Source organism: Grus americana, chromosome 15, assembly GCF_028858705.1.
Source record: "Grus americana isolate bGruAme1 chromosome 15, bGruAme1.mat, whole genome shotgun sequence".
NCBI lineage: Eukaryota > Metazoa > Chordata > Aves > Gruiformes > Gruidae > Grus > Grus americana.
In genome coordinates, this window is record NC_072866.1 from 11575873 (window position 1) to 11588493 (window position 12621).

Genomic DNA, 12621 nt, shown 5'->3' on the forward strand with positions numbered 1-12621 from the left:
CAACTCAGGTTCTGAAGCAGCTTGTGCCCAGCTAGTGGGTACCAACATGGTTTCGGGGGATGCTTGGACTTAGAGAGCATCCCATGGATGGGTGATGGCATCTGCTTTGCATGAAGAAAGGAATCTGGTGTGAGGTCCCCCAGGTGAATGTGTCTTTGGGGCTTCTTTAACCAAACCACAGGCTGTGCCTCTCAAACCTTTTAATGAGGAAGTGAAGCAGGAAAGCTTATCTGATCCTTGGCGGTGGGAATGGCTGGGGAGGGGAATTTCATTGGAAGGTAAATGGAAATTTCCCGCTGCCCCTACATCTTAATGCATCCCGTTCTGGGAGTAAATCACACCTCTGCCACTCAGGGAAGCTGCTAATTGAATCTGCTCTGGTGGGGGAGGATAAAGCCAAGGGGAGTTTACTTACCATTATTATTTCTAATTTACTAGGGAAAAGAAAGGAGAGAGGAAGAAACAAGTTGTTGCCCCTCTCATGCTGGAGGCCCCAACATTTCTTGGCAGAAGGTGTGCAAACAGCCCTGCGGCTGCTTCTCCGTTTGGATTTGTTTCTGGTAAATCTGCCCTTCAGGCTGGAATAACCCTTCTGAGCAGGTCCTGCGCTACCAGAGGTGCTGGGAACATTGAGTTTAATGCCATCGTAAAACCCTGCTGTGGTTTCCATTCCCTTGAGGGGGGCAGCGACTGTGCACGACAGCTGTGCTCAGCACGGCTTTCATACCAGTACCTCCTGGCCAGGAAAGCCTGGGGTGCATTAGATCCTGCCATGGTGTGGATGGAGCTGGGTGGCTTCCTGAGGTCCCTTCTGGGATTGGAGCTTTCTTCTCAGAAGCCCACGGGCTGAAGGGATATGAGCCTGGTTGAGCTCCCCAAACCACGTTCATGATGGTAGTTGATAGTCCCAAATGTGATAAAGAGGGATTTTCTGTCGCCAGCCTCCCAGCTCTTCCATGGTTTGCAGATGTTGGGTGCAGCACACCACTAAGCTTATCTGGGTGGGAATTGAGGACCACTGAGGGCGGTGGGAGAAGACAGGGCTTACACCAGTCCCCTGCAGAAGCTCTGATGTTTGCACCAAGATTTATTCTTTTAAAACTCAGGGTAGCGTATCTCTGCACCTAGGACCTGCTTTTCAGTGGTACCTTCAAACTCCAAATCTCTCGTTAACATTTTCTTTCTTGTCCCGTTGACTTTTGCAGGCTCCTTTTCCATGGGGAGGGTGACCGACTCCGTCAGGATCGGGGTGTATGATTTTGAGGAATGTTCCCATTTCCAGCGTAATCCTACAAGCTCTGCGGGAGCACGGCTCAGCTGGTCGTCAAATGTGTGAGCAGCCTACTGCAATCAGGCTTTCACTAGATGCCCAGTTGTTTTAATCAGAATGTGTCTCCATTTATAGCAGGGTTAAGGCTCCGGTTTGACGGTTGTCTCCTGTTATTGCTGGTGACTATGTCAGGGGAATGGATCCTGCTCTGGTTTGAGCAGTTGGGTGTTTCACCTGCTTTTCTTATGCAGGGTTGTGCCAGCGTCTCCTTGCTCTGATGGTTGGGAGCAGACTTCAAATTCCTGCCCTCTTTAAGTTATGCTGGTTTGCACCCTTCTTCCTGGATCAGTGCTGACCTGGATGAGGTCTTCTGTCCTCAAGATTTTACTGCCCTTGAATTATTTACCGTTCAGATGAAGTTTCCCCAGTGTCTGGTCTGATGGTGCTTGTATTCCTTTGCCTTTACTGAAAACACTTCTCAAATTTAAAATTGCATTTGGCTTCTCACCCATTAGTGGCTCTTGATCAGCTCCTGATGTCCCCACATACCTGGGTCCATCCCTCTGTCACCACTTCCCATGCAGTCTGCCTTCTTATACCCAAAATTTGTCTTTGCTGAATGTGTTGCCTTCCCTGTTGTGCTGCTGGTGGCCACTTCTCTTCCATATGCTGCTCCTCAGGACCACCCAGTTCCCAGTGGAAACGAGCTTGTCCTCCCACAGCTGCTGCCACAGACATTTCTTTTTGTGCCAGGATTAGCTGTGATCCCAGGACAGATCTTCCTTTCTCAAGAAAGTCAGGTGATGCTGCAGAAGTCAAATATGATCTTACTCTCTTTAGGTATAGGTGACAAAATGATGGTCCTACATATATTTTTGCTTTACACGGTGTCTCTCTAAATGGGTTTTAGAGCCTCAATTAACTACTGACACTGACCTAGCAGTCTTTGATATCTCCCTTGGGTTGCTTTCCCCTTTCCCCATCAAGGGGACACTGTTTGCCCTCCTCCTGTGCTGTGACACCACTCACACCTTGCTAATGCCGTCTATCCAAATCCTGCAGTTCCCTCAGCTGCCTCCTTTGATGTTCTGGGCTGGAGGTGGTTGGATATTTTGCACATCTCCCTTACAGAGGAGGGTCCGTATGGATCTTCTAGGTCTGTACTGCCTTCCCTGGGCTGCGAGATGCACGTGGTAAAAGCCAGCTACTCCTGATGGCCAACATACAACTTGCAGTTCATCCCAGTGAGTGATGTGGAGGTGGTGGTCACTGGATGACTGGATGGAGCTGTGTTAGCAGGTGGGCTTACTGCACTGGATTAAACACAGGAATCCAGCTGTTTACAGTCTCGGATTAAAAAAGAAATGATTCAAAGACTTGAAGAAAGCTTTAAGGGTACGTGACTCAAAGGGCTTATGAGTTACAGCAGACCGGAGCGAAGGTGGTGTGGGCAGCCTTCCTTGCCTCTCGGCAGTAGGACGCAATCTCTCCTTGTGTTACGGCTTCTTTTTCTTTTCTCAGGGTGTCCCCACTGCACTGGTCCTCTGGGAACTCCAGGTGATTCCCAGTTCGCTTTCTCCTTCCCTGCCTGCAGCCCTGCTGATCCCAGCATCGCCCGGTGCCTGGGTCAGGACACAGGGAATGACAAAGCGCCGGGCGGTGGCGAGCCCTGCGTGCTGGTCGGGGCAGCGGGGAGAGCTGGGCTGGAGGGATGTGCTGCGGTGTGTGGAGTATCGCTTGGCCTCCTGGATGCCGTGCTGGGCACGTTGGGGCGTTTGCAAATGCTCTGTGGTGATGCTGATGGTGATGTTTCTTTGGCGAGGAAGAACACAAACCGGCTTGGGATCACAGACCACAGCCAGGGCAGTGCCCTCCGCTCTCAGGGCAAGACACCATCTTTGATGCAAACATCCAGCAAAACCTTGATTTATGCCGAAATGAGCCGGTGGCTTAAACCCCAGGCTTAAACCCCAGGCGTTGGTGTGTTGAAGGGTGTGTGTACTCACACGCAGGCACTTTCCTGCCTCTGGGCAAGGATGAGAGAGCAAACGTGTGAGGGATGTTAGCTGCTGCTGGCCGTGGTGGGGATGCTGCGGTGATGAGCACGCCAGGAGGACCTGAGCAGAATAGCACCTGGGTAATGAGCACAGGAGGGAGGATGGGAGTGGAGACAAGGGGAGAGCATTTTAGAACAGATTTTTTTTTTTGTTGTTGTTGCTTTCTGGTAAAATCTGTGAATTCCCTGGATGGGGAAGGCTGGGAAGGGGCTCTGGGCAGCAGGAGCTGCAGAGACTGATGGTTTTGCCTCGGTGGGATGGGACGATGGGGCAGGGCACTGACCCATGCTCGATTTTTTTTTTTTTTTTTTTAATTTTTTTCTTCTGTGCTATTAATTAATGTAGCAAAGGTGAAGCCTTTCTTGGAGAGACAGGAGCTGGTGGTGTGAGCACAGATCAATGTGGCAGTGACTGCTGGGCTGCCTGGCGAACTGAAACCTTTCAGTTTCCACGTGTGCCCAAAGTACCCATGGACCATACTTGGTGTGTCCTTGGATGTGTTCCTCGATGGCCTCCTCTCCCGTGCCCAGAGGGGATGGCAGCACTGCCCTTCGGTTCTGGCTTCTGTACCCACCAGAGAGCAGGAAGTTCCTGTAGGATTGAAGTGTCCAAGGTTTCTTAAACTCTTGCAATGAAGAGGAAAATATCACAGTTGTCCGGTCCTCGTGCTTGTTGAGCAAACGGTCAAAGGATGAAGAGGTTTCCTCCAGGCTGAGGGACTGGGCTTGGGTCCCGGCCATCGTCCACCTGAGTGGCAGGAAGGGTACGTAGGTACGGGGATGGACACAACACCGGGGCTGGGGGACAGCACGGGCACGCAGAGGGCTTGGGAACGTGCTGAGGGTTTGCTCAGCTCTGTTCATGACCTGCAGCCACCGTCCCACCCCAGCATCCACCTGTCTCACCCCACAGCTCAGCTCTGGGACCAGCAGCTTCCTCACAGGGGCCGTGGAAGCGGCAATTACCCCGAGCGTGGGAGTGAGCATCGGGGTGGTGTGGAGCTCAGCAGACGTAGGGTGCCCACCGCCCGTCCGATAAGGCTGCGAGCACTGCTGGCAGTTAATATTAACTGGGCATCCTCTTCCCCTTCCTGGGGAGGTGTGGGAGGGTGGGGGGGACCCACGTGGCCTGCACGAGGGCTGAGCCGGGCTGGGGTGGCGATGTGGCCTCTCCTGATAAGCTGCTCCGGTTTCTGCTCCTGCAGATTTACAGCCGGGGAGCGGGGAGGTGGATGCCGCGCTTTTCGGTGCGGTGATTTATAGCGGCTCAGGGCGGCAGCTGCTTTCCTCTCTGGCAAGGTCTCGGCGATTGTACTGGGTTTTACGGCTGCCGTGACTAAGCCGTGGGTGAGTGAAAGGCTCAGCCAAGGTCACCGCGTGGTGGGACGCAGGTGGGAGCAGATCTCTTTCGGCCGCGGCTTGGAGAATGTCCCCATCTCGGCGTGGGGAGGGCTGGGGCTGTCAGCCTCCCCAGAGAGGGGGCTGCCTCGGCTTGGCCCCTGTGAAGGGCTGGCTCCATGGCAGCGGGGGTGCTTTCAGCCCGTCGATCCCCGACCCCGCATGCTGGAGCCTACCAAAGGCACAAGTGAAATGTTTGAGGTTCTCAGCTCTCAGACCCATGTGGGAGGCAAGGTCCCCCATGAGCATCACCGGCCCCGCTGAGCGATGCCTGCACTGCCCAGTTGCTTTTCCTTCCGTCCCTTTGGCGCAGACCCAGCAATGCTGGGAGAGATGAGCTGTGGCAGGCGAGGAGGAGGATGATGAGGAAGGAAAGGTCAGATGCCATTGCTGCGCTCCCTTCCACGCGCCAGCTCCTGCCTGGGTGAGCTTCCCAGCTCTTCTGTTTTGTTTTAGAGGCAGCGCGGGGGCCCCAGAGCCCTGCAAATGCTTCGTGCTCAGGGTTTTATTGGCATGTGGAAATAGTTTGTCTGGTTTCAGATCTGGCTGATCACTAACCTTCCTGCCGCCCTCCCCCCAAAAAGGGCTGACAACCGCGGGCGACTCAACCGTGCTTGTCTTCCTCCCTGTTTCTTTTTTCTCCCTTTCTTTCAAAAATCCCAGCTGCTGCTTTTCTCCTGCCTCCCTTCCTCCCTTTCCTATCCTTGCACATCAGCTGGGATAGAAGTATCTGGTTTTTGTGTAAAAGGTCTTTTTTTTTTTTTTTTTTTTTGCACTTCCCCCCCCCCCCCATCCTGGGGGTCTCAGGGTACCTTGCTGTGTATCCTCCTCCTCGAGGTCGTGCAGGGACGGGAGCAAGAAGGCAGCTCTGTGCGATCCTTGCTGTCACCCTGGGCTGGTGGGGGTGGAGGGGGAGCCTTGGCAGGTGTGAGTGCGCCAGCATCTCCAGAACCCTCATTTTTCCTCTCTGATGGAGAAGCCTGGCAGGTCCTGGGGGCCAGAGCCACTGCATTCCTCCCTTATTTATCTCTGGTGAAGCGCTGACGCGGGGCATTCCTGGCGAGCCGCTCCCGCGGGATGGGATAGAATCAGAATTGTTTAGGTTGGAAAAGACCTTTAAGATCACCGATAAAGACCTTTAAGATCACCGAGTCCAACCGTTAACCTAGCACTACCAAGTCCACGACTGAACCAGGTCTCCTCGTGGCGGTGGGCTGCTGTCCGATACACCGCAGGCTCCTTCCAGGACAGTGTAATTATGCGCCAGTGCCTGGCTGCCACTCCTGTGCTCAGCAGAAGAGCTGTTGGGTGCCAACCCCCATCCCGGCTGCATCCAGCTGGCTGAGCAGATCCCCTGGGATCCCCTGGCATCGACGGGAACCTCCACCCTGGAGGGGTCTGCAGGGGAAACCCCGGCCCTGGGAAAGGGCTGAGCTGGGCTGCCCCTGGCTCAGGTGGTGAGACGGTGGGGTGGATGCTGAGGTTGCTTCTGTGGTTGCTTTGGGTCTTGTCTCCCGACCTTCTCCCCAGGCAGACATCCCCACTACCACAGCTTGTGACACTGCCTTGTCCTCACTCCTGGGCAGCCTTCCCAGCAGCCAGCCACCTTCACAGAGCCAGCGTTGGAGCCAACCAACCAACCCTCCAGGCAGGGTTTGGGTGAAGATGTTCAGACCCTGGACTTGGGCTCCTGGGGCTGATGTTGCAGCACTGGTGGGTGCAGGAGCCTCTGCAGGTGCAATAGGAGCCTTGCAGAGAGGAAGAGGAGGAATGGTAGTTTTGGAGGAGAAGAGATGTTTGGGTAGCGGAGGAAGGAAGGGTTGGTAAGAGGGAAGGACCCTGAGCAAGTGTGATCTGCGCAGGATGGAGCTAGGAGTCGTCTTTGGAAATGGTTAGCCATCATCTTGCTGTTAGGAAAGCCTCCATCTGCCTGGAAGGTCCTGCTGGGTGCACGGGTTGACCTGAAGGCACCTGGGCAGCCTCAGCAGGGAGGAGAAAACTTTCCTGGACTTCCCAACCTGAGCCCCAGAACTGTTCCCTCTGCCCAAACCTCTGCCCGTCTCCCCCCTCCTGGCCAGGGATGCTGGCTGCCACTCCTGCCCGTTTTCAGCGTGTAATAAATCACGCTCTCATCAAATGTGGGCAAAATCACATGGATTAACTCACCAAGATTGTCTGTCTGGGCTGTCCCAGCCGAGATGGAGAGGGCTGCAGGCTGAGGACCACTTGTCTGAATGTCATGGGAGCTGGCAGGAGCCAGGTGAGAGTGAGGAGCAAGAAGTGGAGGAAGGCAGCGTGTGACACCCGTGAGCAAGTCCCTTCTAGGCAGTGGGAAAACCCTCCTGTGGGCTTCATCGTCCTTTGGGTGGGCTCTGGCAGCCCAGAGAGCAGTTTGCATTGGTCTGGTACCTCCTTCTTCCCCGTACGCCTCTCCAGGGGCCGTGCCTCCAAGCTAGCATCTCCCTAGGTGATCACTTTTTTCTTTCTTTTTATTTTTTTTAGTAAATAATTTTAAATGCATGACCAGCAATTCAAGAGAAAATAGAAGAAATGCTTATTATTGCCAAGGATCTCAGCCCAGCCGGAGGAGATACGTTCCTTTTGTGTAATGAAACATCCATCAGAGAAGAGTCATGCAAATTTCTTTTGCTTTTCTTCTTTTTACCTATTTCATTGATCCGGAGCCTGTAGCAGTTGGCTCATGGAGAGAGAGGTTTGTTAATTCAGAAGTCTTGTGAAGCTTTGGTCGGTGGAGGATGGGAGTTTGCTGAAGCTCCTGGCTCGGGGGGATGCTTTGTGCCGTGAGCGGGGACCGCGGCAGCGTGGGCTGGGACACCAGCCCTCCGAGGGAGCTGGGAGAGGTGTTTGCTCTGGTCCCTGGGCACCGCGCGGTGCCTGGAGCGGCCCCGGGAAGGCAGGAAAGCGGTTGCCAGCTCTGCCAAAGCTGCTCTCCACCATGGGAGGGGACAAAGCCTTGGCTGTGCTGCTGGGACAGTCACCACCAGCCCCAGGGTGCTGGGTCGCTAGCCCTGAGCAGCCGGTAAACATGAGTTAAACCCTTAAAATCACCAGATGGGCTTAAAAAAATCCAGCTGTGGGATTGTACTTGGTTTGATTGTTGTTGTTATTATTAGACTCTCCAGTATGTCTGGGTGTTTTCAGGAGTCACCTGCCAAGCTTTTCTCTGCATTTGGGAGTTTTAGGGTCCTGTAGCTTGCAGCGAGGTGGGTTATTGCTGTTTCTTGTTGAAGAGAGGCGATTCCAGCCCAACCGCTAGCTGAGCATCCATGGCTGTGTCTTGGGAAAGGTGGCAGGTCTTCTCCTTCATCGGTCTCTTCTTCTGGGAGTGAAGAGTAGGTGGAGCTGCCTGGGCAAGGGCCAGAAGCTGGTGCTCTCGCTGCTGTGCAGGATCAAGGGAAGAGCCAGCCCTCCCTGGGAGCAGGAGCGGGTCCAGCAGCCGGAGCCCGAGAAGCTGCAGCACGAGGTTGTTGCAGCTGATTGTTGCCGCTCTCATTCCCTGCATCTCCACAACGCCGTTCCTCTTTTCTGCCGGAAGCTTTGCTTTGTACTTCAAGAAAATTTCTTTTTTGCTTGAATTGAGCATATTGGGTATTTTTTGCCCCCAAAGCGCATCTCCGTGTGTCTTTGCAGGCCAGCTCTGGTTTGTGTGCGGGAGGCAGGGACCAAGCCCTCGGGCTGGTGACTCTGGATGAGTTAAGATGCGTGTGGGTGTCCCCACCACGTGGGCTTGTGTAGCTGTAGAAGAGCCACCCAGCAGTCCTGCTGCTGAACGAACCAGGGAGACACCTCATTAAAACAATTTTGGAGATATTCATCCAAACAGAAATGTGAATTTATTTTGCTTGCGCTGTCTTTCCTTTGGCATCCTCTTCTACAAATCTCCCAGCAGATGAATTTGCTGGTAGGAAACAGAAAACCCAGGGATGTCCAGGGGCTCTTGGCTGGAAATGGACCTGGGTGGTGGAAACCCAGCAATCTGGTGCCTCCTCTGCATCCATCCGCTCGCTTCTGCATCACCTCTTGCCGCCGGGCCCGTTGCAGCGCTGGGTATTTCTTGCACTACAGATGCTAAATAATCATAACAACACCGTGTCTTCCTGAGCCATGGACTCATCCTGACGATGATTTTTCCTGTCGTTTCAGGTATCGCCTCCTTTCCCCGGGCTTTTCCTCGGCCCAGCAACGACTTGTCTGAATAATTCAACTAAAAATTCAGGATCACAAATAAATACAGGATAATTGCTAACAGCTCGCAGACAATCCGCTGCCAGAGGATTGCCGCTAAACTCTTAGTGAATTATTTATCTGCTATGAATTATTTGCTCGGCCCTGTTATGGAAGAAAAGCTCCTTCCCGACCTTTGCCTGCCAAATGGCCTGGCTGGGGGGCGACTCCTGGTACTGACTCAGCCCTTTCCCTGCGGCTCCCAGCTCCCGCTGCCTGCCTGCCTGCCTGCAGCTCCTGCTGCCTGCACCGCTCGGCAGGGAAGTGGCTCTGGGGAGCTGCTCCTGCCCCGTGTGGTTCCTTGGATCCTCCACGGCCCCATGGGTGTGGGGCAGAGGAGTCTGCGTGCCAAGCCCTGGGGTTGTTGGGACCTGACCGCTCTTTTTTGGCTGCACTGGAACCATCCTGCTTTCCCGTGGTGTGGCCAAGCCCCGGCACGAGTCCCCTCAGGAGGTGACGGCATCTTTCTGATGGGGTCCCTCTGAGGGCAGGAGTCCCTCTGAAGCAGCCTGCCTGCGGGATCAGTGCCCCCATTCCAGCGCCTGCCTGCAAGCTCTGCCTGCACCTTGGGGAGGAGGTCTGGAAAGCATCAGGTCCTTGGGAAAAAGGCAGCCGATGGCTGAGCAGGACCCCATCCTCCGGTGGTAGCACCAAGGAGAGTCTTCGTCTCTGCGTCTGGTGTCACATACAGTGCCGCTGAGTGTTTTCAGTGTGCAGAGAAGCTCTGAGCAAACATCTCTCTTTTGGGGGGTAGTGTGGGGGTACCCCAAGGCAGCTCCAGCCATGCTGCGGGTGCCTGGGTGCTGCACGGCTCCTACAGCTTTGGGTTGCACGTGCATCCTTCAGGGCGGGTACGAGGGTCTTACTCCCAACCCAGAAATACCTCTCTCCGCAGCAATTGCATGCTGCCTTGTGATGTGAACAGCAAGTGCCTCCAGGCTGAACCAGGTGCCTGGGAGCTCTCTCCTGGCCACGGGCGATGGTCTCTGTGGAGCAGGACTCCTTGGCATCCCACTGCTCGTTCCTACCATGGGAACACAGATAGAAGTTGCCCTCAGAGGTGAGAAGCTGCTGGCTTGGGCTCATCAATCTCTATTTGCATCCAAAGGAAGCAGAGAAAAAAAAAAAAGATTTAGGAGAAAGATCAATATTCAAAGAGCCTGTCTTTTTTTTTTTTTTTTTTTTTTAACGTGCTCCTCTGGGGGTGGAAAACTCAAGGCAGGTACTGGGAATAAATCCTCCCGGCTACCTTGATGTAAATCAGGAGGAAGATGATGGATTTATGAGAGTCCTGTCTGATTTACACTCCTGTGTCTGGTCCCTGCAGGTCCGTGCATGCCCCTGGGGAGACAAAGTGCCGGAGGGGGACCAGAGCCACCACCGTGCCTCCCGCCACCGGCCCCCCATGCCGGCATCCTGCTGCAGCCGAGGTGGGACTGGGGCTGCTGTGGTGGGTGTGGGGGTGTTTTCTTTGCTTTTTAACCCCAGTTCAGGGAATTTAGGTATTTTTGCTTTGCCCCTTTCTGCTGGTGTTCAGCAAAGCACATCTGCTTGGACACCAGTCCCAAAGCGTAGTGATGCCCTGCCGGGGACCGACTTTCTGACTTGGTGGAGAAAAAGCCTTGCGAGCTGCTCCCAGTGCTGCTCCCTCCCTCCATCCTTCCTTCTTTCCCATCCCGAGAGCTGGTGAGGACTTGCCAGTGGGGTTGGTGTCTCCGTGAAAGAGGGGGGGGATTCTTCCTTGGGAAAGCCTTCTCCAAGGGCTTTGAAAGGCCCCGAGGGTGGTGATGGGGGGTGGTTGTCCCGGCTCTGGGACTCCCCTTACCAAACCATCCCGGGTTCCCGGCCGTGGCGGGGCTGGAGCGGGCGCAGGGGAGCTGTTGTTATTCCTCTCATGTAGCAGGAAGGATTTCTGCGAGTGCCATAAACCCATCACGTGGGCAGAGCCTGGGTGAGCTCTAATTGCTTCTATTTGCATAATGAGGCGAGGCTCAGCATCCTGCTGATATTTGAAAGACGAAAATCAAAATCAGCTCTAGATAAACAACTCTCCCTCCCACCCCATCCCTACCCCCACTCCTAATTTGAGCATTTTCTCCCTTAATGCAGGTTTTTCAGCTTTTTGGTTTTCCTGGGAGCACCACGACACCACCACCCCCCCCCCCGCCCCCCCGCCGGGACCCTTCTCCAGGGAGAATGGGTGCTGGGAGGAGGGGTGTGGGTGCTGCCCCTCTCCCCTGGCTGCAGCGGTTTGGGGGCTTTGCCCAGGGCTGGCGGTGGCAGACGCGGTGTGGGGGTGTCCGAACGGGAGCTGGAGAGGAGCAGGGTGGTCTTGGGGCTGGAAACACGGAGCCCCGGCTGGAGCCGGGAAGCCCCCGGGGCTCTGCGTGGGAGTGGGTGCCGGTCGGGGCGTGGGGCTGTGCGGTGTCTGTGGGCAGCCCGGGGCCGGAGGTTTCCCCGAGTGGGAGCCCAGCAGATGTCACTGCAGCCTGGTGTCACCGCAGCCCCCGCGGGACCGTGCTGCCTGGGGGCCCCGGGCCGGCCGGGGCGCGGTCCCGCTCACACCCCCGGCGTCCTGCCGGCGCCCGGGAACCTGCCAGGGAGGGACGGGACCCTTCCTCGCCTGCGAGCCCCCCCGGGGTGGCGGGAAGGGCTTGGCTTGCACCCCGGGTGTTCCTGGCTGGGGGGATGCTCCTGCCCTGGGGCCCTCGGAGAACCTGGAAGATGGTCTAGAAGGATCTGGAAAAGGGGGTGATGGCCCTTGGCTGGGTTGTGACGCCAGCCTGTGTCCCCAGGTGTGCTGCCCCTCTGTAAGCCCTTCTCCCCACTCACCCACAGCCCAGGGGACCAGGAGCATCCCTGCTCCTCCTGTCTACTTGGGTCCCCAAGGTCCTTCCCAGCAGCCAAACCTGGGTGTCCCCTTGGCCCTGGGGGGACCTTGGGCATCGCCAAGACCTGCTTGGCACCCCATGGCACCTGGAGGTGCTGTTCTGCTGGTCGGGGTGCCAGGAGGGTTTGCATCCTTCATACCTGGGGGGATGGTGCCTCGCTTGCTTGAGGCCGGGTAGCAGACACCACGCAGAAACGTGCTGTGTCCCTTCCCCAGAGGACCAGGTGATCAACTCCTTCATCCTCCTCTTCCTCCCTGGTGCAAGGGCCGGTACCCTCTGAACCGTTCACTGCCCTTTGGTGGAGAAGTGCTGACTCCAGATGTTTCCCTAAATGAGAACCTTCTGCAAACAGCGCTGGTTTATTTTCATATTGAAAGAAAATGAAAGGGCTGTTATGATGACAATTATTAACATTTTTGCAGCTTGTGTTTGTAGTGAGGGCCGCTGTGCTCATGGGATAGTGGATGGACAGACAGACAGACGTGTGGGGAAGCCAAGTCTCCCCTCCACCCTCTGCCCTCTGGGTGCATCACTGGGCTGGTTCGCTCTGGATGGCTCCATCTTATCCCAGTCCTCCAGGCTGGGGATGGGCAGTGAGCGCCCTGTGCCCGTGGTCTCCCCTCCCTTCCCCAGCCCCAGTGGTCCAGGGACAAGCCAGAGGTGACAGGACAGGAACCCCCGGGAGCAGGAGCTGTGGCTCAGCAGCACCTGGAGCTCGAAGCACCCATGCTCAGAGATGCGCAGGGGTAAAAGGATGAGGG

The 12621-nt window shown here is 55.6% G+C and overlaps 1 protein-coding gene across 1 annotated transcript in view; it reads left to right on the plus strand.

The window, feature by feature from the left end:
- The window catches only part of FBXL18 (F-box and leucine rich repeat protein 18), a 39831-nt gene extending 29770 nt beyond the window's left edge, over positions 1-10061 (plus strand). Inside the window, exon 5 of the mRNA XM_054842813.1 lies at positions 8889-10061. Within this exon, the coding sequence (XP_054698788.1) occupies positions 8889-8940 (52 nt within the window). The 3' untranslated portion in view covers positions 8941-10061. The remainder of the gene's footprint in view (positions 1-8888) is intronic.
- Positions 10062-12621: the final 2560 nt, after the last annotated feature.